Here is a 25,641-nt window from a genome sequence, read left to right as displayed (position 1 = left end):
TTCCATCCTGTCACAGATATACTCAGTTGGCTTGAAAACTGCGCCAAGCTGCACTCTGAAAACTACTCTGAGCTTTGTTTCAAAACAGTTGTGAATTAGTGAAGGTGCAGGCAGCTGCCAGCACTCATTCGATAAACAAAGTAGCTATAGATGAATAACCGGATTGGCAAAAGGGGACGCAATATCCTAGACATACCGCTTTCTCAGTTTTTCCAAGCAAACACAAAGCCTAATTTGGTATTTCATTTATTACTTGGCACAATACTACAGCTCCTTAAACTTATGAACTCGGGAGAAATGAACAGTAATTGCAGGCTGTTCTTTATTTTCTTAAAACCTTTTTAACCAAAATATTTAAAGCTGTTTTTCTCAGTTGCTATGCAACACTTCAACTGCAAGAGTGGGAGCATGCTGAGAATGTGCCAAATAAATGCTACTGCCACAGACATTCTGCGGGGAAATATGAGAGTGGGGCATCGTTCAATCATAATCACATGAAAACGGAGAACAGTTGTGTAAAATGCACAATCATCCTTTCATTCATCAGTTACCTGACCTGTGCAAACAGATGATTCCAACCAATAGTTAATTTAATGAACCATTGTTTACAGTCTGAAAGGCTCTTAGACCATTCCGCAGCCATGTGAGCGGATATGTTTCATCACCAACACGCAAGCGGCTGCTTTCAACTGCAGAATACAGCGACGTGGCAGGCAAACTAAGTGTCCTGTGCAAAGTATCATTCTAATTTGACATGAAAATGCTGCCAGATATGTAGACTACTGTCTGTTTCACAAGTCCTTTTAGATTTCACTCAGAGCTCGCCTGGAGCGCGGGCAACTGTACAACAGCCAAGCAAAAAAGCAAGCAAGCCAACGGTGCAGCCTTTCTTCCTGAGCCTGGAACTAAGGACTTAAAGCAAGGACACGTTATGCAAGATATCACATTCAATTCCACTGCCAGCCTCTGAGGCCAGATGATACACATTGAGTGCGTCTGTCTCCTGAGCCCTCAATGTTAATCAACACTCTTTCCAATGCATACTTATGAGTTACAATCTACTCCCCACATCTTCCCTTTGGCAGCTTAAATTAAGTCGCAAATTTGACGGCAAATTAACTTCAACTGGGACGGTAATGTGTCACCTATACAGCAATCTGTGCCATTTCTCGCCGGGGCAACACAAATCTTGTGAATCTGAGAGGAAAATTAAATCAAACAAATCATTTTCGTGTGAAAGTCAAATTCGAGGATACACAAGAAAGAAGGCGCAACGCGGCGGGGGCCATCGCCTGTTAACAAATCCCTCTGATGACAAAGCCTTGCATAATCGCCCAGTCAACCTTTATCATTGTGATCACAGAGCTTGAGATTTGATGCACGCCGGTATTAGCTGTGACATACAGTCACAATACAGTCGAGGTGGGAGGAACACATGCTCAGACGAGGTGTGTGTACCTACATGTGTGTGTAGAGGGGAGGTGGATGTGGAACCAACAGAGATCTCCCCACTTCATCATTGAGTAAATGGCACCACAGACGTGAGCTGCGACTTCACAGCTGCCTCATGGCGGGTGACATTGAAGCCCACGCATGAACACATCGCTCATCAAAGCGAATGAGGCGTTCGTTGCTTCCTCTGCTTGTGCCGAGGAAAACAATGGCAGCCCCCCTCAAGTGCTCGCTTGCACACCTGGAATGTCTAGAATGAGTGGAGATGGGAATGGAAAGGGGGGGTGAAATCCATTTGGTTTCATGCATCTCTCACAAGAAGCTTAACAGACTGTGACCTTCCACTGCTTCGTAATGGGAAGGAAACGGCACGACCCCGGTGCCATGAAACGGCTCAGAGTGGGTGCTAACAGTGGTTCTGCAATTAACCTGTCTTAAAACAAACAAGAGGCTTTTCGCTTTAACAACAGGCGCATGCTTGAGAGGGTTGATTTCTGCGGTGTGGAACTCAAAGGCCCACCAGGGTCCAGGTTTTAATCGGTCATTAGCGTGCTCATTCCGGCACAGCTGCGCCGAGATCTATGCAACTACAAGCTCACTCGACACGATCAAAAACCCAAACAAGAAAAGTCAAAGCTCTTTATGTACATCTCAGTAGGAAAATGAACCTCTGAATCTCTCAAACGTCTCTTCATGGACAAAGAATATTTCTCTGAACACTTGTGCACAAGTGTCAGAAGTACAAATACAAAGTAACAGTAAAAATGTTAGCACATCCTCTTGAACGTTCAGTCACATAGTTTAAACACAAAAGCTCCACTCTTTCTCCTGAACTGTCCTCTTTTCTCTAAGTGGAACCAGACGTAGGCATTTCTTCATTCAGCCCATTCAAATGGAGGGCAAGTTGCTGTTCTTTATTTATTTAACAAAACGAGCTGTAAAAGCCAAACATTAGGTCATGGAATATTTTCAACCTCGAGAAATAAGTCAATGCCTTCAATGAGACATCAAACCCAGTTTAAGTATCCCCCCCTACAAAATATGAGCTGGTGAGGACCTTTTCTCGAAGTCAAGTAGTGCTGTGGGATTTTTTTTTCTGTTTTTTAAATACAACTTTCGACAGTGTGGTGCACATGCGTTTCCAATTAAGCGCTCCGAGCCAACATCCAAGCCTGGGCCCCATTCACCCCTTCCACGATTGACCAAGTCTGAGGAAATGTTAAACAGGCATCATAACCATAACAGAGACTGCAGATTTTTCAAAAGCCTTTACTTTCTAAACAATAATTAAGACATCACGGTGGATTGATGATATAGACTGCAAACATCGCACAAAATCTAAATAAAGAAAATGGGAACGCACTTAATCATAACTCTTTGTGACGCGTTCACAGCTAGGGCACTTAAACATAACAATTTGTCCCTTTGGTGAATGGGTACAAAGCGTGCTTACAGTGCAGAGAAATAAAATACGTCAATGCTGTTGATTTGTGAGGATCATAATGAGAATGCACGGTTTACACGAGGCACTCGGAGTCGGATCTACTTCCCTGGCAGCAGCAATAACTCCCTATGAGCCTGTCTCTGCTCAGACTTCAATCTCTGGGCCCTAAGGAGCTGTTGGAGGACTTTGATGTTCTGTCTAAATGAATTGACTGTGCTTCTTGATACCAGCCCCTCCAGTCAACCGACTCCCCCCACCAATTCTGTCACCTGTGATAAACACCATGTGAGCTCGGCGGCACCAAATTCTGGATCACATGCTCAGAACGGCCATGGCTTTTTTTTTTTTTCTCCTTCAACTTTGTAAATGACTGAAAAAAAAAAAAATAGGACTGTTGTTTCCCACCGTGCCCTATCTGAGCAGAGGCCCCTTTGATGTGTGAAGCTGTATGTGAGCAAGCAGCGCTGCACGGGCTGTTTTTTGTTACCTTACAGCCCTGCAACATCCAGTAGGTGAGCCTTTATGTCGGATGCACCTTCAGGGCATGGTGTTTGTTAGAGCCTGGGCAAAGGCAACAACCTCCAACCCACTTCTATCATCGCATTTTTCTCTCTCTCTCTCTCTTTCTGTCTCTCTCTCTCTTCTTGGAGCCAGAGAGATGTGCATACTGTAAAACCCTGCAACTGGCTTGATCCGAACAAGATCCAAGCATTATTGAGTAGCACTGACGCACAAGCTAAGGAAGTCAAAAATGTGTTCCACATCTACCTGTGGACTTCATGTTTATCGCAATGTGGGCTTTGAATATAAGTGACAAGAAAAAAAACGATCGTACCAGTGCTAAAGACAGCTATAGATGGAACTGAGCGCAACCAATCAACGGCTAGCAACACTGCAAGCGGCTGATTTCGATCAAAGTGTGGGGGCAGAGTCGGCAGTTAGAGGGAAACAATACTTATCCATCTAAGCTCAAGCTTGGTCAATTCTCATTTGACTAAATCCAATTACCATCGATTCTGCATCTTCTTAAAGCCGAGGTTTAGGTTTTCCTTGATAGTGCAGAAATCTTAGCTCGGATGAAGCGGCAGTGTTTAACCTATTACAGCCTCCGATGAAGCGGTCGAGTTTTTTGGAGGAAAGTACGAGTTCTACTGGCGAAGGCATTGATCCTCCCACACCCTGGGTTTTCCCAGCGTGTGCAGCGATTCCTGTGCAAAGCCTCTGAACACTTTTCTCTCCTCCAGCAGCGATGGTGCTCCTGAGCAAACCTGCCCTGGATCGAGCATCTCATTTAGTCACTGGGCCCTTTGATGTGGATTCAGTGCTGCAGTGCATATCATTCGTGTTTGAAGGTTCAGCTTCCACAATACAGCAGGGTTTGAAGTTTCACATATTGCAAGTGCTACAATGTGATAATCTGGGAGCCGGTTATGCATTATACATTTTTCATAAAAGAACACCATCACCTGAAAGTGAAATGTGGAAAAGTCAGTGCTTCAAGGTATATATTGACAGAAACTGTTTCTGAGACTTCTGGGTGTGGGACGAAAAAACACTCTTGTTATCTTGAGCATTTCAGAATCGGCTCGACATCTTCCCTCGGAAGGGGGTAAATATCCAAATAAACAGAGTAGAATAACATTTGTCTGGGGCCTGCCATGCCATTATAAGACAGAATAATTTAGTTGACTCAACGCTCCTCACAGGGCTAAGAGGCCATGACGGCTCTTTCTCCAGCAAGGGGCCTGCAATGAAAATCTCCTTCGACATCTGAGTTCACAAGGTTAGCAACTCGGGGCACTTCCTTCAGTGTCTTCTTAAACATATCACATGTAACATTTATGCAGTAAAATGTCTATGAAAAAGACCTTTGATATACATTTTGTTGAGCTGTGCACTTGATTCAAGTGATCTCACAAATCCATCTCAGCAGGCTTCAAACTATGTGCTTGTGGCTTGAACAACAATGGCAACTCCTTGAGAGGTTTGCATAGATGCTGCCAGCACCAGTTATATCAGAACTGAAGAGCATATTTTATTGGAAGAAGGGGCAGAGAACGGCACTGAAGGCTTTTCTCGATGGAAAAGATGTTTCTGCTCTTCCCTCAGTTGGCTAGTTTGACTTAATTGGTTGATGTCAGCCTGTGATTAGGGCTGGGTATCGTTCTTTGATGGCTACTGACCGCTTTGCCTCGATACGATCGGGCGTCAAAAAATAACTTGTCATTCAATACCACATCTGAAGACCTAAGGAGTTAATCTCATAAGCGTAATTTAAGCCGATTTCATATAATTAGTATCAAACAAAGTATCATTCAGGAACTGTTGTAGAAGACAAGGATTCAGCACTACCCGTGATAGACAGTGAGAGAATGGAAAGTTTATTGTGGCGCTTTTCCCAGATGGTTCATGCATAACAAACCATCTGTTTGGTGTTTACATTAAACATTTTTTCCAACAAACCAAGAGAAATACAAAATGTTGTATTGCTTGACGGATGTTTTAATTTCTGGGTGAGCGTGAGGAAGGTGTGAGGAGAACTTTAACACATGAACTTGTCAGTGAACGTTTCAGCCCGAGTCATGGAGATAGACTTTCATCAAAAATGGCAGTTTGTTTAACAATGAAGACAACAACTCCCATAATCCCTCACTCTTTTGATGAAGGGACCCCTGGTGGCAGAAATTACATGCAGTGCATTTAAATAAATCATCCTTTCTTAGGTCTGTGTCTGACTAAACTAATAGTGTGATGGGAAGAAAGTAGAAAATAATCTTTGGGGGAATTTTGCGATTGCAGTGCTCAAGTTTTTAATTGACTCTGGTGGGGAAGTTGGGCCGCCATTTTTAAAACCCAACTGCACCAAGCACGCAAGATTTGAAAAATAAGGGAAGTTGCTTCTTCCCTAAGAGTAAAAACTGGCAGTTAATGTCTGCGAGTGACTGAGGTTCATCTTCTCGCTTCTCATCTTGATAATTAAAGAGTGTTTGTATGGAGGCGCGCAGCTTCGCATGTCTTTTTAAAGGATGCTTACCGTCTCCAAAGCATGAAGATGGTGGCAGCCTGAGGGCCTGCCTGCCTTCTCTTCCCTCTCTTGGTATCTATCTTGTGCTAAATACACACAAGCGTGTGTAAGAAACGCACACAGGCACGTACACACAAGCACACATGTACAAATTGCAAGTCTACACACTGTTCTGACACGTTACAAACAAAAAACCCACACACAAGAAAGAGTCTGCGCTTTCACAAACATCAGCCTCTCAATTAGCTTCTGGACTCATTTCTACTTGGAAGAGAATTATTTTTCAGCTGGATGCTTTTTCTTTGTTTATTGTGCACAGACCAAAGCCTTATCAGCAGCTAATCACTGCATGTCAAATTCACAGACTTGCTGCAGTCACTTAAAAAAAATAAATAAATAAAAAAAATGATTCAGTGAATAATCTTCTCAAGTTCAGATTGCAATTTTAGATTTGGACAATCACCACTTTCTTTTAAGATGCTCAAATCTGTCTAACAGCCAGGCAGAAGATCAGCATTTGTTTGATGTAATTTGTTGTGACATGTTAATTGCATCTACTTGTAATTCTCTCTAATTGATGTTTGATATGTCTCAGGAAATTAGGCCAACTAGATAACGCTGCAAATATTATGAATCCTCCCCGCCTTTCTCTTTCCGTGGCAGGTCTGATGAATTCACAACACCTAAAACTGTAATGTGTCAACATGCTGTGCAGCTATGCTCTCTATTCCCAGGGCTGCCAAGCTGACAAATCTAAGGTTACAGGCATACCACTGTATATTCAAAACACATTCAGGCAGACTGTAGAGGGGCCAGAGAAGACTAACCTGAGCAATTTTCACTGAGTTCTGGGTCGAACCTCCGGCGTGGTACTCAACTTTGTTCCTCTTGACGATTTCCTCAAACCTGAAATAAATAGAAGAGGTGTTACAGTACAAAAGGCAACATTCAAGGTTAACTACAAATTGAATTAGACCAGACCTGCTGAAAAAAAAAAGCCTTAGGGGAGCATAGTAAGTACAACCGCAGCCTTCTCAACATTTGTCACATTACAACACGCGTAGGAGGAATGAGGCATAAGCACCACAAATAAGTCAACACAAAAATCAATTAGGGGAGGTTAGACAGGTAAAGCTGAAGAGCAGCTGTGAACACTGAGGATGTGAAAATATCCGATAATATCTCAAAACTATTGGATGGACTGCTGCGAGGTTTAGTAAAAGGCATCCATGTTGATCCCACAGCTAGTTTAACACAGGGTACTGAGGGATGCAAATTTTAAGCTTTGATATGAACCGGGCTAGCATAACATGCTGTTACACTGATGTTAGCACAACAACCTGCTAACATGCTAAATGCACATTAATTACATCATACATCGCCAAATGAATGCTAATGTATGCTAATTTCCTTCACTACACCCTCGTCGAAAAATAAGTCGGTGAAGTCATCAGAATGTTTTGTTTTTGCCTTTTCTGTCCCGGCTGTAAAGAAGACAGCAGTATGCCGACTCTGCAATACAATTTTTCCTTTTTTTTTTTCTTCTTCATCTGTGACATTCCAGGTGCAAGCTGTTTATATAAACTGCTTTGAAAGAAAAAAAAGAGGCTGGAAAAAAGAAGCAAGCAAATGCTGGATTTTGTTAAATGGGATACTTGACCACAAATGCTGCTGGAGTTGAAAAGAGCCAGTTAGGGTCTGAATGTCAGCCTGATAAAAGCAAAAAGAGCAACATTGTCCACACATGGTTGTAGTTAGCCGTACACAGTATTAAAGCAAGATGAGCAGAGAAAGTCATTTGCGAGGGGGAACTTGAAATGCTTCCTCAAAGGGGAATGCATAAAAGGAACTATTCATCTCTCGCATGGCAGAGACAGGCAGAGATTTTCTATTTTATAGGTGATGTTTTTCTGAGCAATTAGACAAACAAGTTCTACAATTTCCTTGTGCAGAAAAAACCTCATAGCCGGATAACTTGTTTAGGGAGAGACCACATCTGATTAAATGTTTGATGTATGAAGAAGCATACAGCGAAAGTTTAGAAACGACTGTAACAGACTAAACACAATGAGTCAAGAAAACAGACACGACATTGGGGAATAGGGAGTAAACAATTGCTGAGTTTTCAAACATAAACCACGGGAACACCCTTGGGTCCCTTGCAGTGAAATACTGACGGCGCTTCTATCATTTTTTTTGTATTTTCCCATCATGCTGCCATTTCAAACATCAATAGCCTCGACGCTTAGGCGTAACATGATGCAAAGCTGGGCTACGCTGCGAGATAGAGGCTTTATCTGGGGGAGCTGAGAACATGAATAATGTGTATTCTCCACATCGCTCATACAAACAACCTCCCAGGGGGGCGGGCTATACAAAACGTGTCCACCCTGCGAAGGAAATTGACCTAACTGCAGTCAAGATGATACGCCACATTAGGAGGTCCGTGGCTGTTTTTTTTTCCCCCTCCGACTGCAAATTGAAGACTTGTCCATTTCTAAGTGTATTTATTTGTAAATCCAATGACATGGTAAATAGTTCAAGGTGCACCGTTACCCTGTACCATTCCCACTGGTGTCATGTGTAATTCCACCTTAAATTAACTGCGTAAGAGGGGTGGGTTGAGAAAATGCTCAAGCGTAATCCCAAGGGTCGCTGGTTATGTAAAGGCTCCACTACACGCTGCCAATGCATTCCCTTTTTAGGATTAAAAAAACATGCGTGGAGGAGAGGTCAAAGGTTGCACGTTCTGAGAGAGCAAACTTGTTGAATCTCTAGAAAAACGCTGTGTCGCTTGCATACACTCGCCGCAGACTGGAGAAATATGTATGCAAAGTGCATCATGGCTTACCAACATGTGTCTGCCAGAGGTGTTCAATACTTGAGCGCAACCTGGTTTAACTAGGCATGGCCGAATTTTGAGCGAGTGTGAAAGTAACCTTTACGGCTTCAAAGAAAGTCTGCATATCATGTCTCAAGGCGAGGGGTCTACCCAGGGCAGAATGTTCCTAATAAAGAAAAAAAAAATAACTTTCCATGCAAGTGGAAAATATGCTAACCGGGAAAAAAAAAATCCTTCCTGAGACACCTGTTATGACTCCTTGACAAAGGAAGAATTTGAGCACTGTGGGTGTTTATAACATGAAGGCAGCCGAGGGACTCCAGAACCCATTTCAAATAGACACACAGCTTCTGAGGATTTCAGCCTTTTTTTTCTCTCCCCTTCCTAGAAGTATTTGCTCCACCTTTCAGTGCAGACAGCATGGGGCCCTGCTCTTGGATGCCTCGAAAATCCCATCCGAAAAGGAGCAGCTGCCTCAAGACCTTTACACCCTCAAACATCATGTGATCCCATAGTAGTGACACCGTAAACGGCCCCCATGGCCATTTAGGAAGAGAAAATCCCTTTTCCGTCGACTGCAGTGTGAGCTCACTCGATGATGGGAGGGAGCAAAGAAAAAGAAATTGTTTTGAACAAAATGTCCTCAGCCGGTAACCTTTTTCTTTTTAAAACCCACTGGTGTTGTTCAATGGAACAGCAATTCCAACTATGCCATGCATTCCACTAATGTACAGACAGGCTGTGTTATATAACACATGCATTTACAAGAGACTGCCCTTGACACTGGTGGTTAAATACCACTCTTAACTAAAGGCACTGTGCTTTTTTTCAATTTCATACCTTCCAATTTGAGACTAATAGAGGCACTTATTTATTTGGCTTAAATCAAATTAAGGGGAATTAGGCTACTGAATGGAATATTTGTATTCAGAGGATATGAGAGTCCTCCTCACAAACTAATACCTCTGCATCTCCAAGGCTTAACGCATCCAAATTGTCGGGGCAGATCACACAAGTCAGGAACATCGTGTTGTTTACATTCCTGAAGATGGAGCCCCCACCGTTGTTTCCCATCAAGGGAAATATGAGAGCTTCCAAAGTACTATGAGTGTTCTCTGCCCCGAGTGACTCATGAGTTCCTCTCTCGCCTCCCTCCCACCCCCAAAAAAACGAGCCAAGTAGATTATTTACATGAGGCAATAATTCAAGATTTGCTCCTCTAAGTCTCTTACATGGAGGGCAAGGCGAGCCCATTTACCCAATCCCTCTTCATTCGCCTTTGATGTTAGCCTATCTCGATAAGACCGGATGAGTGCCCTAAAATCCCCGTCGAGTGATTTCGCAGGAAGAACAAGTCTCTGTTAATCAATGGCTAGATTGGATCTGGATCCTCGGGAGTGGTCCGCGTGAAAGTCCTCCCGAGTGTTTGAGTGCACACCGGGGTAATTCATCGCTAATGATCACCACGGCACCCACTCTCCTCCGTTCGTCCTTATTTAATTGCCTCGTTCACGTTTAAACAGCTTACAAATCACAAGGACAGGCAGGGAAACATGATCAAACAGCCCCTATCGCTAATCAGGGGAGGGCAAGGCAAGAAGTGAGGAGGACTGGGGGCTTCTTTGCTGCTCTCCTTGGGGGATTAGGAAGGAGGAGGGTTGTACAGGAACAGTAAATTATCTCTGCTTCAGCTATAGCAGGCAGGTACATTCAAACAGGCGGATCTATCTTTCTCCCCCTCTGATGGGAGCAGAAGAGGGGACGACGCAGCTAAAAGGCTACGGTAATCCCGGTTTCAACACGGGCATCTGGAGCGGAGACAGGTTACACCATTGATTAGATTCCCCAATCAGTGTGTGCATCCTACACCAGCCTTCCTTGGTAGTCTGGAGGCAGTACAAGGCCTGATGCACAGTAATTGTTTCCATAGGTCAGGCGGAGGAAAAACAGCTCGGGGACGTGATGAAAGGGAGATGGAAAGGGTGAGGAATATTGTTGTTTTTCCCCCCAATTAAATTGTTTGTCAAACCCTTCACAAAGGGTTACGCAGTTTATCTGTTTAAAATCAATACGCTCGTCTCAGTGTGAAAGCTTGTCCCGACACAAGACAGGACCATTAATTATTCTGTTCTGCGCGCTATCGCCGGGCTGCTCAAGGTTGCGCCTTATCTTTTCTTATTTCAAATCAATAATTATCTTCTACCGTGCCTGCGCTCCCCCTCAGAAATAGATGTGCTTTTCATTCAATGCCTGTAGAGTCTCTCTCTCGCTCCCCCTCTCTCTGTAGCAACTGGTGAAAAACGCAGAATGAATAGGACATTCTTATCAGCGGAACATTAGGGCAGGATGGGAATAGATGGCGAAGAATGAGGCGCATAAAAGTACTGAACACAAATGAGTCATGATTCAAACAGCGAGCAAGGCCTTGTTCCCCGTCCTCTGACATCTTCTAATATGCCACAGTAAAGGGATGAATGTTGATTCGTACAAAAGCAATGCGATACGGCCGTCGCTCAGGTATCTCGGACCGGTCCACTGTTCAGCGGAGAAAAAACAGCCACAAGTCCCCCAGTGCAGGAAAGAGCCTTACGAGCCTTTCTGCAATATAGACTGGATGTACAATTAATGACTGCGCAATTACATGGTCATAATGGGTGAGTAATTGCATTAGAATGCAGAAACAACAAATGTGCATCCCTTTAATAATTGGCCGATTCCAGCAGCGGCAGCAGCCCATTTGTTGGCATTAACCGAGGACTGCTGTTTGTACTTAATTAGGCTGCACTCAAGGATTAGGCGGCGGGGGCAAAATCTGGTCATGGAGGATGAGTTCATATTATTTCCTCTAAAATGTCACAGGTTTTTGGCTTCGCGCCGCAGAGGGTGGCGTTGTTTGTCACACTGTACTGTGTGGATGCGGGAGAAGGGAGTGTGAGAGTGTGTGTGTGTGTGTGTGTGTGTGTGTGTGTGTGTGTGTGTGTGTGTGTGTGTGTGTGTGTTGTGTGTGTGTGAGTGAGAGAGAGAGAGAGAGGACATGAAAGAGAGAGAAAGAGGGACACATTGAGGGAGAGAGTGGGAAGACGGGAGTGTGTAAGCGAGGACGGGGCTTCTGGTGTTCTCCTGAGGATTGAGATTTGAAGCCGGAGCACAAAGCCTTTGAGACGTTCCCCTTATCTTGGAGGTTGATACCAGGATCTTGGCGATTCGGAGCGCTCCGTGTGAATAATTCCACCAACACCCCCTACTGCGGGGACCATATGGCCCAGTGTGAACTTTAAACACGCGGGGAGTGTTGCTGCTCACCACTCGGGCCTCCCAACTCTACCCCCGCACAGGCTAGGTGTAGAGAAATGATCAGCACAGATAGTATACTAACTAGCCTACATGTATGAGGGCTGCTGCCATCAGTGGCTTTTCCTGTGTGGCTGCTAGGGATCAAAGATGCCTAAAAATAGCCCTGAGCATGCTTTTCTGAACTGAACATGCTGTATGTACTGGCTGAGACGCCCACATTTCAATTATAAAACGCTCTTTAAAAAGGGGGGAGTTGGAGGGTAGAGGAGTGTGTGTGTGTGGGGGGGGGGGGGGAGACGACACATGCACAGAGATGTGGATTATGTTTGTTACACTCCCTTTGACTTGTGATGTTTCCTTCTGGCACCACCTGCTGGCAGCCGCCATCAACAAGAGGGGGGAAAGGCATTTGCAGCTCCGGCGAGGACGAGCTTTAATTATGATTGCATCAGCCATCTCTCATGATGCAGCATGTACGCTTTAAATGCGAGGCAATCACACCGCATCGCTGCGCGTTAACCCATTTCATCAGAGGACAAACAGTGGGGCAAGATGTGAGGCTTCTTTAGCTCCATTATTTGGAAAGTTTTCCTGTTTCTATAATTCAAAAGGTCTAGATCCACATTTCTTACAGTCGAGTACAGCTTCAGATGTGAGCAAGCGCCCCAAATCGTCGGATTCACGCGTATCAATAAAACATCAAGAGCGGCGCGCGGATGACAGCAGCCGAGCATGTTTTCTGATGTCTCAATTACCAGTCGAGTGCCATTAATCTCTGCTCTCTCTTCTTGGCGCAGGGGCCAGCTGATGGATGCAGGCCCGCGACCTTTGCCCTCAGCAGCAGGGGGAGCCGGATGTTCTGACCCCCCAGCGGGCCAGCGGAGGTGAGTTTAAGTACTGTAGTACAGCACTCAGCCTCAGCAACAGACAAGGGAGCTGGGAAGTAAAAAAAGGGGGGTGGTTGTGATGTGTCTACACACTCAGTCAAGCATGAGTGCATCCAGTGAAGTGGCACCATGGCAAGCACATGCAGCTTCTGCACGCATGCTTGCATGTGAGCACACACAAACACACAAACACTCACACACTCACACACACTCACAAGGGGGAGTGTTTCCTCTTCCTGACACACCAGGATAGCTCTGCTGGGGGTTTCTAACACTCACAATTCGCTTCGTTATGTATAAAAAAAAATAAAAATAGACATAAAAAAGGGGTGAGAGTCAAGTGTGTTTACAGAGCAGAATCAATCACACACACACACACACACCCAGGAGCCACAGTGTTTAGCATGTACTCAGTGAGAGGGGCCTTTGTTGTTTTCCTCCCAGTAAGCAGATTGAGCTGCACGGCGGCAGGGGTGTGTAAGATGTACACAGACAGCGGGGTGTGTGAGTGGAGAGGCACCTCCACTGATCTCCTGTGTCGTGTGATGATGTGTGTGTGATGTGTGTCTCAATCCAGGGCTGATCCCCCTGAGTCAGCCCTGTCAGTGATATGAGCCTCCCACCCTCTCTCTCTCTCTCTCTCTCCTTCTCTCTCTCGTTTTTCCTTCGCCATCCCGAATGCTAATAACAGGCAGCCACTAACGCTGCAGCCCTGAATTATTCATGCAGCAGAGGGTCACACGGCATAATGAGGAGTTTACTCTCATTCTGGATGCGATTGTGACGCTGCTAATCTGCATTTAGCATAGAGAAAGGGAGAAAAAGGAGGAAAAGCGGGGTGGGAGAGGGAGGAGGAGGGAGGAGGGAGGAGGGAGGAGGATGAGCACTGATGAACTTAATTGCTGTGAGCAAACAACCTCTGAAAAGAGTCACGCCATCATCCCGAGATGAGAAAGTAAACAATTAATTATCATTGGACAGAGGGAGTCATAAAACAAATGTTTGAACGGGACTAATATTCAGGAGCCAGCTGATGTTTTTGTTTCTCCCCCTCGGAGGTGACAATACACTCACAGTAACAATGACTCACTCATTTGACACGCTAATGATCATTAGCTCTAATATGATATGGTTAACAAGCCCGAGAGGGTTTGGGTGGATGGTATGTTAGGAAATAACCTGTAATGCCTAGTTATCCTGGAATAAAAATGTCTATTTGCCCACATTATAATCTCCTGCAGAAAGAGGCGTGTTTTCATTATGTTGACATGTTATTTCCTATGGAGACTCCTTGGGGTAAAAACAGCAGGCTACTGTTGCCCCCTGCTGGGTATAAAAGGTACATACCCCTTCCACTGCAAGTCAGCACTGGGCAAAGTCAGCCACCACTGGGAGAAATGTGGCAATAAATAACAAACAGATGCCGACAAAATAAAAAGAATACAAAGCCGTCCAATCAGTATAAACTCTAAAAGACAACAGTGCAGTGAATAGTATACCTTTAATTCAATTTTAACACTAATTTGTCTCATCATCGGGGATAAGGACAATATGTTCCATCATTGTGAGTTATAAAACACTATTGCATATTCCCCGCCTTGCAGGTACCGAACTTAAGCCACATGATGGCAGCAGTGACTGCAAAAAGTGAGCAAGACCTCCAGCGTCACATCTGACAAATATCCCCCGCTGAAATGCGAGATGATGCTCCTCTCGCTGGGTGGAGGAGTGTCAGATGCGGTGCTTTGGTTAGTTGGTTTCCGCTCATACTCTGAATTCAAAAACACACAAAGCATTCTCTCAAACACAACCCTTTCAACTGCAGGTCAAGAAAACCACAGTGGAAAGACAGTTCAAATGAAAGCAGATACAATACAGGACCTGAGCGTTTCAGTGCGACATGACTCACTAACCAACACACTGTAAAAAATCTGTGTTAAACATAAGTAAAGAGCAGAGAGAGATGAGGTTACTGGGTTGGTTCTGGCCATACTTGAGATTGATCTACATGATTTATGCATTTATTTTAATTTGAAGTATTTCTTGGCCTTTGACAGGAGAAAGTACAGGAAACGTGACCAGAGAGAAAGCAATGCAGATGCTGCAAATGTCTGTGGCCGGATATGAACTGAGACATTGTGGTTTATATGGTATGTATCCTAACCGCTGAGCAACCAGGACTCCTAGGGGGTTAGTGGGTTTTTTTTTTTTCAGCAGAGCAAAGTTTTTGTTTGGGCTGCCACTATAGACTATAGGCAGCGACCTAGCCTCCAGGTCTGAAAAGTGAAGCCAATATGGAAGTGTCCTAAACCTGCATGCTTTCATTATCTGATTATCATTTTCTCAATTAATGTTTGTCCCCACACTGCTTGGGTTTTTTTTCACATCAAGTACCTTAAACTAAATATTTACCTGACTAGCATAGAGGACTAAGAAAACCACATATACTTGCACCCGAACATCTGAGAAATGAAGGTTTTCGAACTGCGAACCAACTACCGTTGATTGACATCCTCAAAAAGTCTGTTTTGTCCAACTAAGTGTCTTGTATCCAGAGATATTACATTAACAATAATGTAAAGCAGAGACAAAAAGCCAATCTGTATTTTGGCCAAACAAGTGTCACCAAACTAATTTCTTAATCAAGTAATTATTTCTGCTCTAGTTTCCATAGTAAGAAAACTAAACCATTTTGACTTGAAGGTGCAATACATAAGCACCAGATATATATCACCAGAGTGACCGCTAACTGCTTCAATCCTTAGCTGCCGATGGCTAGTTAGCTCAGTTAGCCATGCAGAGTGTTGGTGTTTACTCTGCTAGCCCAGGATCCTTGGACTGCAGGGACAAGGAGGTTTTCAGTCCCAGGGATCAGGGTATCAAGCGGGGAACGTTGGAGGGAAGCAGGATGAGTAGGCAATGGATCTGGGCTCAGCAGCCCCCAAAACCGAGGGAGGCCAGTTTGACGACAGGGAACACAGACACGATACAACACAATGGGGCCCAAGCAGGGACAGAAGAGGCATGACGCGGGAGAGGAGCTAGATGGAAGTCAGGCATCACTCAGCGCCCACCTCCAGATGGCTAAGCTACACTACGTGGCATTACGAGACAGAGCGGCCCAGAGCTAGCTGGTAAGCATGCTAACCTTTGTATATATACACTTCTGTCAACACAAAACATAGATGTCTACAGTCCAGGTTACACATTGCACCTTTAAAACTGATAATTAATTGTTACTTTGAAACATTCCAAGTAAAATGAAAAGGCATCAAAAGTCACAGTTGAGGCTTATTCCGGGAAAAAAAAAAAAAAAACATTAGGTCCCCAGCCAGTACTAACAGGGATGCTGATGGTTTCTACAGCAGGCAATTTCTCAGCCACAACAGGATTATATGGGCTCTGCTGTGACTAGATAATTGAATTCACTCATGGCTACAGTGCACTGCATCCAATGATCTCTCTCCCACCAGGGTGATTGGGAGAAAAAATGAATCGTGTTACACTCTGTAGATTCAGAAGCACAACAATGGCGTTAGTCGACTAGCCTTGTAAGTCTGTTGTGGCCCCTTTAAGTAATGATGTTATTCGTCAAAACACTGAAGTCAGCTTCTTCCTCTTCCATGGACCAATGACCTCGTGAATGACCTCTTGTCGTAGTCACGAACTGTGGCTAGTATCACAGCATCTGAAGCTTAAGTTGCGGAAAGTTTACAGATAAACTGAAACAAACAAAAAAAAACCACATGTACATTCAGATATAAAGTGACAGACGTGAGGGCGAGTATGGTGGTGCGTGTGGTATTGGAGGGGACATGCATTGAAATGCATTGTGCTGGGAATAAACCACCAAAGCCGCATGTTAATCCTGCCCTGACCTTGTGCAGAATGTGGAGGGAACGGTGTCTGTGGGGCTAAAGATAACACCGCTGCTTTTGTGCTGGAGGAGAACAACACTGCTGATGATGCTGCTTTGTGCCACCGCCACCGCTGCTGCTGCCGCCGCCCAAGGTCACATGTGTCCCTTTGTCAAGTAACAAGACCTGACAAGGTAGCTATTGTAAAAGATACAGATGCTCTAATGTACTCCTCTGTCTTCATATTGTGTACGCATTACTCTAGTGCTTTATGATTTTACAATTACTGCACTTGCTTAGAATTTTACACACGAGTACATGGAATTCTGCCCCTCTCAGGTTTGCAATCGTTCAATCAACGTGCATCAAAGCTAGAAAAGCACTCAGAGAGCAGACACCTCTGCCAAGGCTGAGTAATCTTCTAAATTTGCCATTTTAATAATGACAGAGAATGTTTGTCTAGATCCAAATCTGCATCAAGGGACGATGTATAATCATGGAACAGAGTGCCAATACATGAATATTCTATCAGCAAGCTTCACTGAAATGACTTCTTAATATGGGCTTTGATATTTAATAATATCAACAGAATAATTTTGCACCTTTAAGGCAGTTAATTTTACCTTAAAATCAAGGGTATTAACAATAGCAATGTACCAGAAGACGTCTGTCCAGTATACAGTACCACTAATTGTTGCAAAGTAGTCTCTACTCTCATCATCAGTGAGTAAAAATTACAATTATTGTAAGGACAATTATTTGAATTTCTTGTGTGCAGCTTTGTAAAAGATTCCTTCATGGTTACACATCCCAAATTAATCACCCTGATCATACAAATGTCCTGGTAAAGATTTAATGTCAAAAGAAGAATGAAAGTATTTTGCTATGAGCTTTAGATGGGCTCAATCGTAAAACCAGCATGAGAATTGTGGGTGCCCTTGAGCAAGGTACTTAACACCAATGCGGAGCCGCTCAGTGGTCAGCAGACAGGTCTTATGTGGTTATCTTACATCCAGCAGATAAGACCGTTGTACTGGGCAGCTTCAAGGTGTGAATGTGCCCGAGTGTGGAGCAATAAATCCCCGAAGAAGAGCATTTGTGCTCAGTGACCCGGGTTAAATAAAGGCCAAAAGAAAAAAAATGGAAGTCCGTTCTTGGACTCTTATGAGAGCAGGGCCAAGTGGAGGCGAGCAGTCTGACTACAGGCAACGTCTGAATATTACATACAATTTTTGGGGAGCTCAATCAAGCGCAAAATGAACAAGAGATGCTCTGGGGTTCAATCAGTGTAGCCGTGGGTCACGACAGAACCAATATGTCCTTTTATGACTGAGTGAAAAGTGAATTGTTTGTTTCAATAAGAGACTTGAAAATAAAAATATTAACCAAAACAGCAACAACAACTTTTAATGCCTGATCAATCCACAAGGAGGTTTTGTTTCATGGCCCAGAATTTGTCTTGTCTGTTACTCAGCAGGATCTTTCCACATTTCAAGGTTATCTAATTCTTTGATTGTGATATATGGTATTTTAAGTATTAACTTTTTATTTTCTCATGGACTACAACACTCAGTTGAATGGAAAGATCTGTCTTCCTGAGCTGATCCCTAAAATGTTTTCCATTTTCCATTTCTATTTTTTATTTAGAATTGTTGACTTTTGCAGTCCTTTTTTTCTTAGATTTTACTATATTTATCACATGCATCAAAATACTGAAATATGTTTAGGAATCCAATTCCTAAAAAAAAGTTTCTGTCTAGTCTGGAATAGTGTTATGAAAAATATTACAACTGAATATTCTAAACCGTTTCAACACTCATTTCCCAAAGTATCAATGTATATCGATCTCTTTTCTTTTCGGGCAGCGAGTCAACACACACACTGCTGCAGTGTCCACATAGGCCTCTCCCCTGCTTCTCCTATGATTATTGCCAGATGTAATTTATCTTTAATGCTGTTTTGCTTAACAAAACAAAAAAAACACTTGCCTTGTAATATGTATCTTGTTTATATTTTCCATTTGAAAATCAAAATATCTTTTATATTTTTCAGGGTAGTGTATCATATTTAGAAATTCCAGTATCATGTACAATGTGCCAAATTAAATTAATGATTACCCAACAGTAAGGTTAACAACTCTTGCTACCATGGTATTTATTAGAGATCACAAATCCGACATTCCCACTCTCATCTCTAAAGAGGCGAGGACAAAACAAATGTTGGTGAGTGCAAGTGTTTTACCCATAAATGTGTGAAAATTGTCAAAAACTCTCCCTCTAACTGTCATCACACGTGCAGATGGTGAACCTTTTATCTCTGCACTAAAATTAACACAGACAAATTCCCTGAAAAAGACACCATCTGCACTCTATCAAGAAGAGGGCAGTGTAAGATCAGGCAGTAATCTGTTTTAATTTTTAGTTCATTTTTTTGTTGTGGGTTTACCTTCGGCTGAAAATCAAATGAGTGGAGCGCTATATTCAGGGAAACCCAACCACGCTTTTCGAGGAAGGCTATAATGTTACCGTTGCATTTGCTTGCAATGTAAAAGAGGGAGGGTCTGTGGAGGCAGCGTGCATATGCAAGAAACCCTCTATTTTTGAATCAATTCATTTATTTTGTGTCCACCTAAGGAAATGCAGTTAAAATATCAATGCAGATCTACCATTTAGTCCAAAACAGTGTGGAATTTAGAGCCGTCTCGGTTTAGTCTGGCACAAATTCAGTTTAGGGGAAAATGTGGGCGTGTCCAGCTCTGAGGTTCACAGTTTCAGAGGGCTGATTTATAACTTGGCTATTTTGAGCACAGCTTAAGTGTCAAGATGGTACTGTAGTATTGGGTATGAATGACCAGTGTATCCCTTATATGGTTCCACGTAATTTTAACCCTTTGCGTTGCACCACTGAAGCACATGTGTGACGTTTTAACTCACAAGGCCTTGTGTTTGTCTTCAGCGAGGATCTGGTCATTAGGTTTCAATCCAAACCTTGCAGGAAGCATAAAACAGATGTCAGCGTGTTTTAAGGCAGGCACAGAAATAGGAAGGAATCAGGCACCACAAAGGCGCTGTTTAGACTTACTTGTCAAGGAAATCTTTGTCCACAACAGCTGAAATGTCGAGCAAGGGATTTCCCATCCCGAAGAGTGTGTTTTCACTGCAGAGAGACAAAAACATATTGTATTATGCAGACTCCCACTCACCAGGCTCTGCAGGAACAGAGAGCACACAAAAATCTGCTGTGATACAGAAAATCATCTGTTTCCAATTGTATGACATTAAATCAATGAAACTCTGTTGCCTGACCCTGCAGTCAACATGTGTATGACACATGCTGCATAAACAGTGTAATTGCAAACTTTTGAGTTCATACCAGACCCACAATGATCTTTTATGACTTTGGGAAGCATTGAGAAATGTTAATCTTGCAATGACTGAGTTTATTTTTCCACATTTTGATGGAGATTGGTCAAATGAAATGCAGGCATTTCAGCCTGTTGAAAAGACAGAACATAAAGCAATGTTCTCATGTAAAGACGTGTCATTCAAAAGTTTTAGGATAATGCATGTTTTAACTAAAGTTTGCACATCAAAGCAGGAAAAGCTGTATTTTATAATGTTTAAAATCTGGCAATTTCCTTATGACCATTCCACTCATATTTTTTCAGCAATAAGATATCACAGTGGCCAAAGTCTACTTTTGACAACAGGAGTGACACAACAGGTGACCCATTTTTCATAAAAAACAACACTAACCTGATGAATGTCCAGTTAAGATCACAGAGAGTCAGTTAAAAGTTAGCATTCATTGGGCAGCAGTTTGGCTTTAACATGATTTGTAATACAATGGATGGAAGAACATACAGATTCTTTAAAATCTGAGATCATACGCTTTCTTGCAGTGTTTTCAATCAACCCATTTAAAGGCAGGCAGTACTGTTAGCACATTTTAAAGAAAACAACCACAACAGAAGAACCTGTGGAAACCCTGGAGGATATTATCATTTGGACCTTACCTGGCAGTTGGCATTGTGTCAGAAAACTCAGCAGCCTCACTTGATGAGTAAATGGTTAGCAGCTTCCTCCTCTCTGTCAAAGCAATGTGCTTTTTGACTACAGGAACTGTGGCTGCACTTTGGCTGACACTGACTGGTTGTTGGAGGAAGTGGGCGGGCTATAGTATACTCCAGGCTTATGATTGGCTACACATGGTCCAATTATTGTCAAGCCTTCTGTGCTGCGTTTGATGCCAATGGGAAAGCAGGCGAACCATGTTGTTAACAGGAAGTGCAGTGATTTAGCAAAAATTAATGACTTTTAAAGGACTAACCTTTAGTTTTTTAACCATATAGAATGTATTTTAACCTGCATGTAATCCAACTGCATGTTGTATGTTTTGTCAACTGAAAAAATATTGCCAGGTTTTGCAGCTGTATACAAATAGTATCTAAAGTCTTTTAACAGCAACAAAAAAAAATAAATAAACGTGCATTAAATTCAATCTAAGTGGTATTGATAGCAGGTTCTACATTGTTTTGGAGCAACATTTTTACTTTACATTTGGAACGCAGCTTGTTCGAGTATAGCAAATAATCACATACATAGTTTTATGACTCTTATTTGGTCTAGACAATTAAATCTTCAGGGATATAGTAAAACAATTAAAAAAAAAAAAATTTAATTAGGGCTTAAAGGAAACATGTAAGGTTACGCCTACCATCTCTGTTATTCTTTATCATTGATAATGTCTTTTACTTTTGACTTGGAGTGATTTAATTGATGATTATATACTTATTTCTTGTTTTAAGTTGTTAGTAGCATGATATCACTTGCTCACCTGCATCACTGCCATCTTGTGAAGGGCCACTATAAATATAAATTGGTAGTGGACCATACTGTGGCATCCTTGACATTTTTTTTTACCAAATTTCTCCCATCCTACAGCCTATTTCCACTGGTTTCCTATGAATTCTGTCTACACTCTGTCAGAGACCTGACATCTTCTGAACAGAAGCTTCAGTCTGTTCCTGGGTGCTGGAATAATGCTATAGTACAGGTGTTACAATGATCATTAGCCAATACGATGGGCTGGCAGTCACAATACAATGACCCTGAAACTGATGCAACAATATGAAATTCTGCTATCAAAATCCAAAGATTTACACTTGTGCTGATTTGCAGGGCTGTAAATTGTGGCGAAACACAGATAAATTCAATTTACCCTCCTTTTTCAAATGAAACATTAAGTTTACTCTCATTCTTATGAGTTTACTTTTACTTAACATTGGACAGTTTAGCCAGCTGACGCAATATTTTTTTGCAGTAAAAATAAAGCTCTTCAGTCATAGAATAAAGCTAAGTACAATTCACTTAGGAACAAATTTGAGGTACTTTACTTGAGTATTTCCATTTTCTGCTACTTTCAAGTTCCACTCCTCTACATTTATATAATACACTTAGTTAGTAGTTGCTTTGCAGATTCTGATTATTCAGTGTTTATAGGCTTGTAATCTTGACGTGGTACTAATCAGATATTGCTGTGGGCAGGACATTGTATGAGAGGATGCTGTGACTTTTTAAAAATTAGTTCATTTATCGACAACCTGACAGAAGAATCACAGATACCGATAATCAGAAACATGACTAATATCGGCCCCGATAATCACCCAAATGTCAAAATTTCCTCAATGAAAATGCTGTTTTTGCTTTGTCATTCAAAGGCAGCCAAAAGTTGCTCTCACTTTTACTCTTCAGCCCAACCTGACCTGCTCCCATATTAACCGCAGCGCTTCAGAAGCAATAAGTCACCTGCGATCTGAAATTACTGTGCTGTGTTTAAAGTACTCTAGAAAATCCTGCTGAACATATAAAGTGTGAAAATTACCTTTACCAAGAGAATTCAAGTCTGCAAATACAACGTCCTCGTCCGTTTTTACCGACTGTACTCATCAGAGTGAATCGTGACTATGGACAATATGACGAAAGTTTTCCTGAAGTTACGTGAACGCCGCACCATTCACATAACATTATGCATAATGTCAACAAGGCAGTAGCTGCCTGCCAGCACTGTAGTAGGTTACATTATGGTAATGTGTGATTAATTACTGATGCTTTGATTCATTGAACAGCCATATGTACTGAAACGACGTTTTACTGAAAGGTCACAGGACATCTTTAACAATCATTGTTTAGGTTTTTTGCTGACGTTTTTCGTTTCATTCGTATGTCGTGCTCTTTATCATACTCCATAGCTCCTATTACACGTTGGTTAAATGTTAATTAATACGCCTTTTTCTTCGTGATAACTGCATTTTTTAAATTATTATTATTGAAAAATTCTGGGGGGAAAAAAATGCAAAATCCGTGCACTTCATGATGAGATGCCTTCACTGACCGCATCCGTGATGTTTGAACTTCTTAGCTCACGTCAAAGTTTGTCTCGCGCCTGTCAAAAATCCCTTCATCCATTTTGCTTTTAAAAAATAAAGACATTCCCAACCGCCACAATAGCTAACGTGTATGTTCTTTAAATCGGTAAATCGCAGGTTGTGTGGATGTAGCGAGGTTTCTTGCCTCCCTGTCAAGTGGTGTACCCACCCCTCTGCCGCTAGCCGTGTTAGCATCGTTACGACGGAACGACCCCGTGTCTAAATGCTAACGGCTGCTTCACCTGAGCACTCCGGTCGATGTAACGTTCAAAGGTCCGACCTGCTGAGCGCTTTGTCGCCTCGCGCCTCCCCGCTGACAGCTCACTCCGGCAACCAGACACGTTAGCATGAATTAACAGCTAGCTAGCAGCAGCTAACTCCAGGGAGCTTCACGCACCATGTCACATAACAATACAGGCGGCGTATTACCTTAATGCTCTTTTCCTCCCTGTTGACATGTTTGGCGGTTCTTCGTCGGACATTTTTCTTTAGTTTTTTTTTTTTTTTTTTAATCAGCAACGGCTGTGTTGACGCTGCGGAGCCCTGAAGCCGCTGCTGCCTGGCAGGGGGAGAGTGGTGAGTGGTTGCGGCTTCCTTCCCCACAGATGCTGGTGAATAAATTGGTCACCAGCATGCAACCTGGAGAGAAAACTAATGGCTTTGTCCGTGAGAGGATCGGTGTGTGCGGGTTTCTTTCATCCAGACCGTGCCAAAGTGCATTTGACTCACATTAAAAGGAGAAGGATATCATTATCTCGGTGTTATCGCGGTGCTTTGCCTTTCACCTGTTTCACCCAGATCAAGTTAAACTCCACACTCAGATATGTCTATTTAGGAATATATCTGAGCTGCTGAATTCAAGACATTGTGTGTTACCAAAGTATTTAACATTATTTGTAGGATGCTGTTGCACCAAATCTTAAAAGCGGGAGTACCAAACAGACCCCAGACCCTCAAGGTCCGAGAGGGCCCGTCTTCATCTCTTGTCACCTGGTTTAGCCTATATGAGTTTAATAGAGTGCAAATTAGTTTGGTAAAAAGTGGGCTACACTAAATCACATTATCACCTCCTTCATTCTAACTATTGGTCTTATTAGTGGTCAAAATGTGCATAGTGCATATCTCAAAATTAATTTAATTTACAGCGTATTACCAGAAATAGAGTCACCTGCCTGGCACTGAATGACATCAGCAAACCGATCAAGTTTTAAAAAATCAAGAGAGAAATGAACTAATTTAATGTGAAAATGTGAGATATACTGCAAAGTTTCCATTTCAGTCCCAGCCAATGATTTTCTTCTTTTTTTGCTCTTTTTCTTGGCTTATTCCCTCAAAGATCCAGGAAAATAAATAAATAAATAAGTGCATCCCAAAAGTACATGAAAGATTAACAATTTCAGGGAACGATATTGCGAAATTGAAAAAGAATACTGGAATGGCTCCACACAACAAGAAATGAAGAAATGTTTCTTGGTAATTTCTTGCTCATCAGTTCAGGCTGCACCAAACTCCATTCAGAAATCCCGCATTTTTGCCCGCTGGCAATGAGGCTTCATTTCATGATGTTCATGCCAAGGCTGAATCACTGATTGGACAAAACGGGCACCCAAATAAAAGCCCCAAGTAGCGTGTGCAAATTTGTTGGTGGTAATTTGTCTGTTAATATGCTTTAATAAAGCAAAAAACTCAAATGAAGGATCCTAAAATGTCATTTTAACACATTTAGTTTGTTGAAATTGTGTGACTTAATGTGTAATTCGTTCAGTTCTCATACACCGACACAAACCTAGGGGGCAAGTAAAACTCTTATAGGAGGAGAATTTGTTGGTTTGATTTGTGTGACTCCAGGCAAAATATAATTAAACTGCCAAGTGTAGTCTGCTGTGTGAACTGTATTTTATAAGTATGCCTGTGTGACAGTAACAGAGTGCAAACAAGGGGCCGGTAGAGACCACAACAGTTCATTTTTTGCCCCAGGTTCCCCTGCAGCCATGCCTTAATGGGAATTCAGGAAAATGTTTTATATTGTGACTGTTGAAGGAGGATCAATTAATGTGTTTGTATTCAGAGAAAGAATCCCAATCAAAAGTTTGCATACCTGCAGGCTGATCCAAGTGGAGTGAGTCAGCAAGCAGTCAAAGACACAATATTTTCAGCTACTCAGTATATTACACACATAGTAAAATAAATGCAGTTGTCGGTTTATATAAAATACTTAAAAAGACAGATTTTTGCATGTAGATATTGTTTCTCCACCCAAACGGGCCTTGACATTAATATAACTGCTGACTTAAAGAAACAAATAAAACAAATATAAGATAAAACAAGATCTTTGACTTCCTAACAATACATTTAAAGCACTTAAAGCAGCAAATATGGGATGGAACAGAAATTATAGAGAAAACACACCCAG

General features: G+C 42.4%; 1 protein-coding gene and 1 long non-coding RNA gene across 6 annotated transcripts in view; one reads left to right on the top strand and one right to left on the bottom strand.

Moving 5' to 3' along the window:
* Nucleotides 1-12,947, top strand: part of LOC115571837 (uncharacterized) — a 30,726-nt gene extending 17,779 nt beyond the window's left edge. Inside the window, exon 3 of the long non-coding RNA XR_003981990.1 lies at nt 12,855-12,947. This is a non-coding gene — a long non-coding RNA (uncharacterized LOC115571837). The remainder of the gene's footprint in view (nt 1-12,854) is intronic.
* adkb (adenosine kinase b) overlaps nt 1-24,020 on the bottom strand; it is a 114,452-nt gene extending 90,432 nt beyond the window's left edge. The window contains exons 1-4 of one of the 5 annotated variants that reach the window (XM_030401469.1): nt 23,658-24,017; nt 19,883-19,957; nt 19,735-19,788; nt 6,749-6,827 (exon numbers count right to left, since the gene is read on the bottom strand). In XM_030401469.1, the coding sequence (XP_030257329.1) occupies nt 6,749-6,827; nt 19,735-19,788; nt 19,883-19,957; nt 23,658-23,710 (261 nt within the window). In that variant the 5' untranslated portion in view covers nt 23,711-24,017. Of the gene's footprint in view, nt 1-6,748; nt 6,828-19,734; nt 19,789-19,882; nt 19,958-20,816; nt 20,995-22,684; nt 22,707-23,657 lie in introns of those variants that run through there. The other 4 variants (XM_030401473.1, XM_030401470.1, XM_030401471.1 and 1 more) reach the window with 4 other exon arrangements.
* Nucleotides 24,021-25,641: the final 1,621 nt, after the last annotated feature.

The sequence above is a fragment of the Sparus aurata genome, chromosome 20, assembly GCF_900880675.1.
Source record: "Sparus aurata chromosome 20, fSpaAur1.1, whole genome shotgun sequence".
NCBI lineage: Eukaryota > Metazoa > Chordata > Actinopteri > Spariformes > Sparidae > Sparus > Sparus aurata.
Note: the sequence above shows the minus strand (reverse complement) of the source record. Positions and strands in the feature narration are given on the sequence as shown.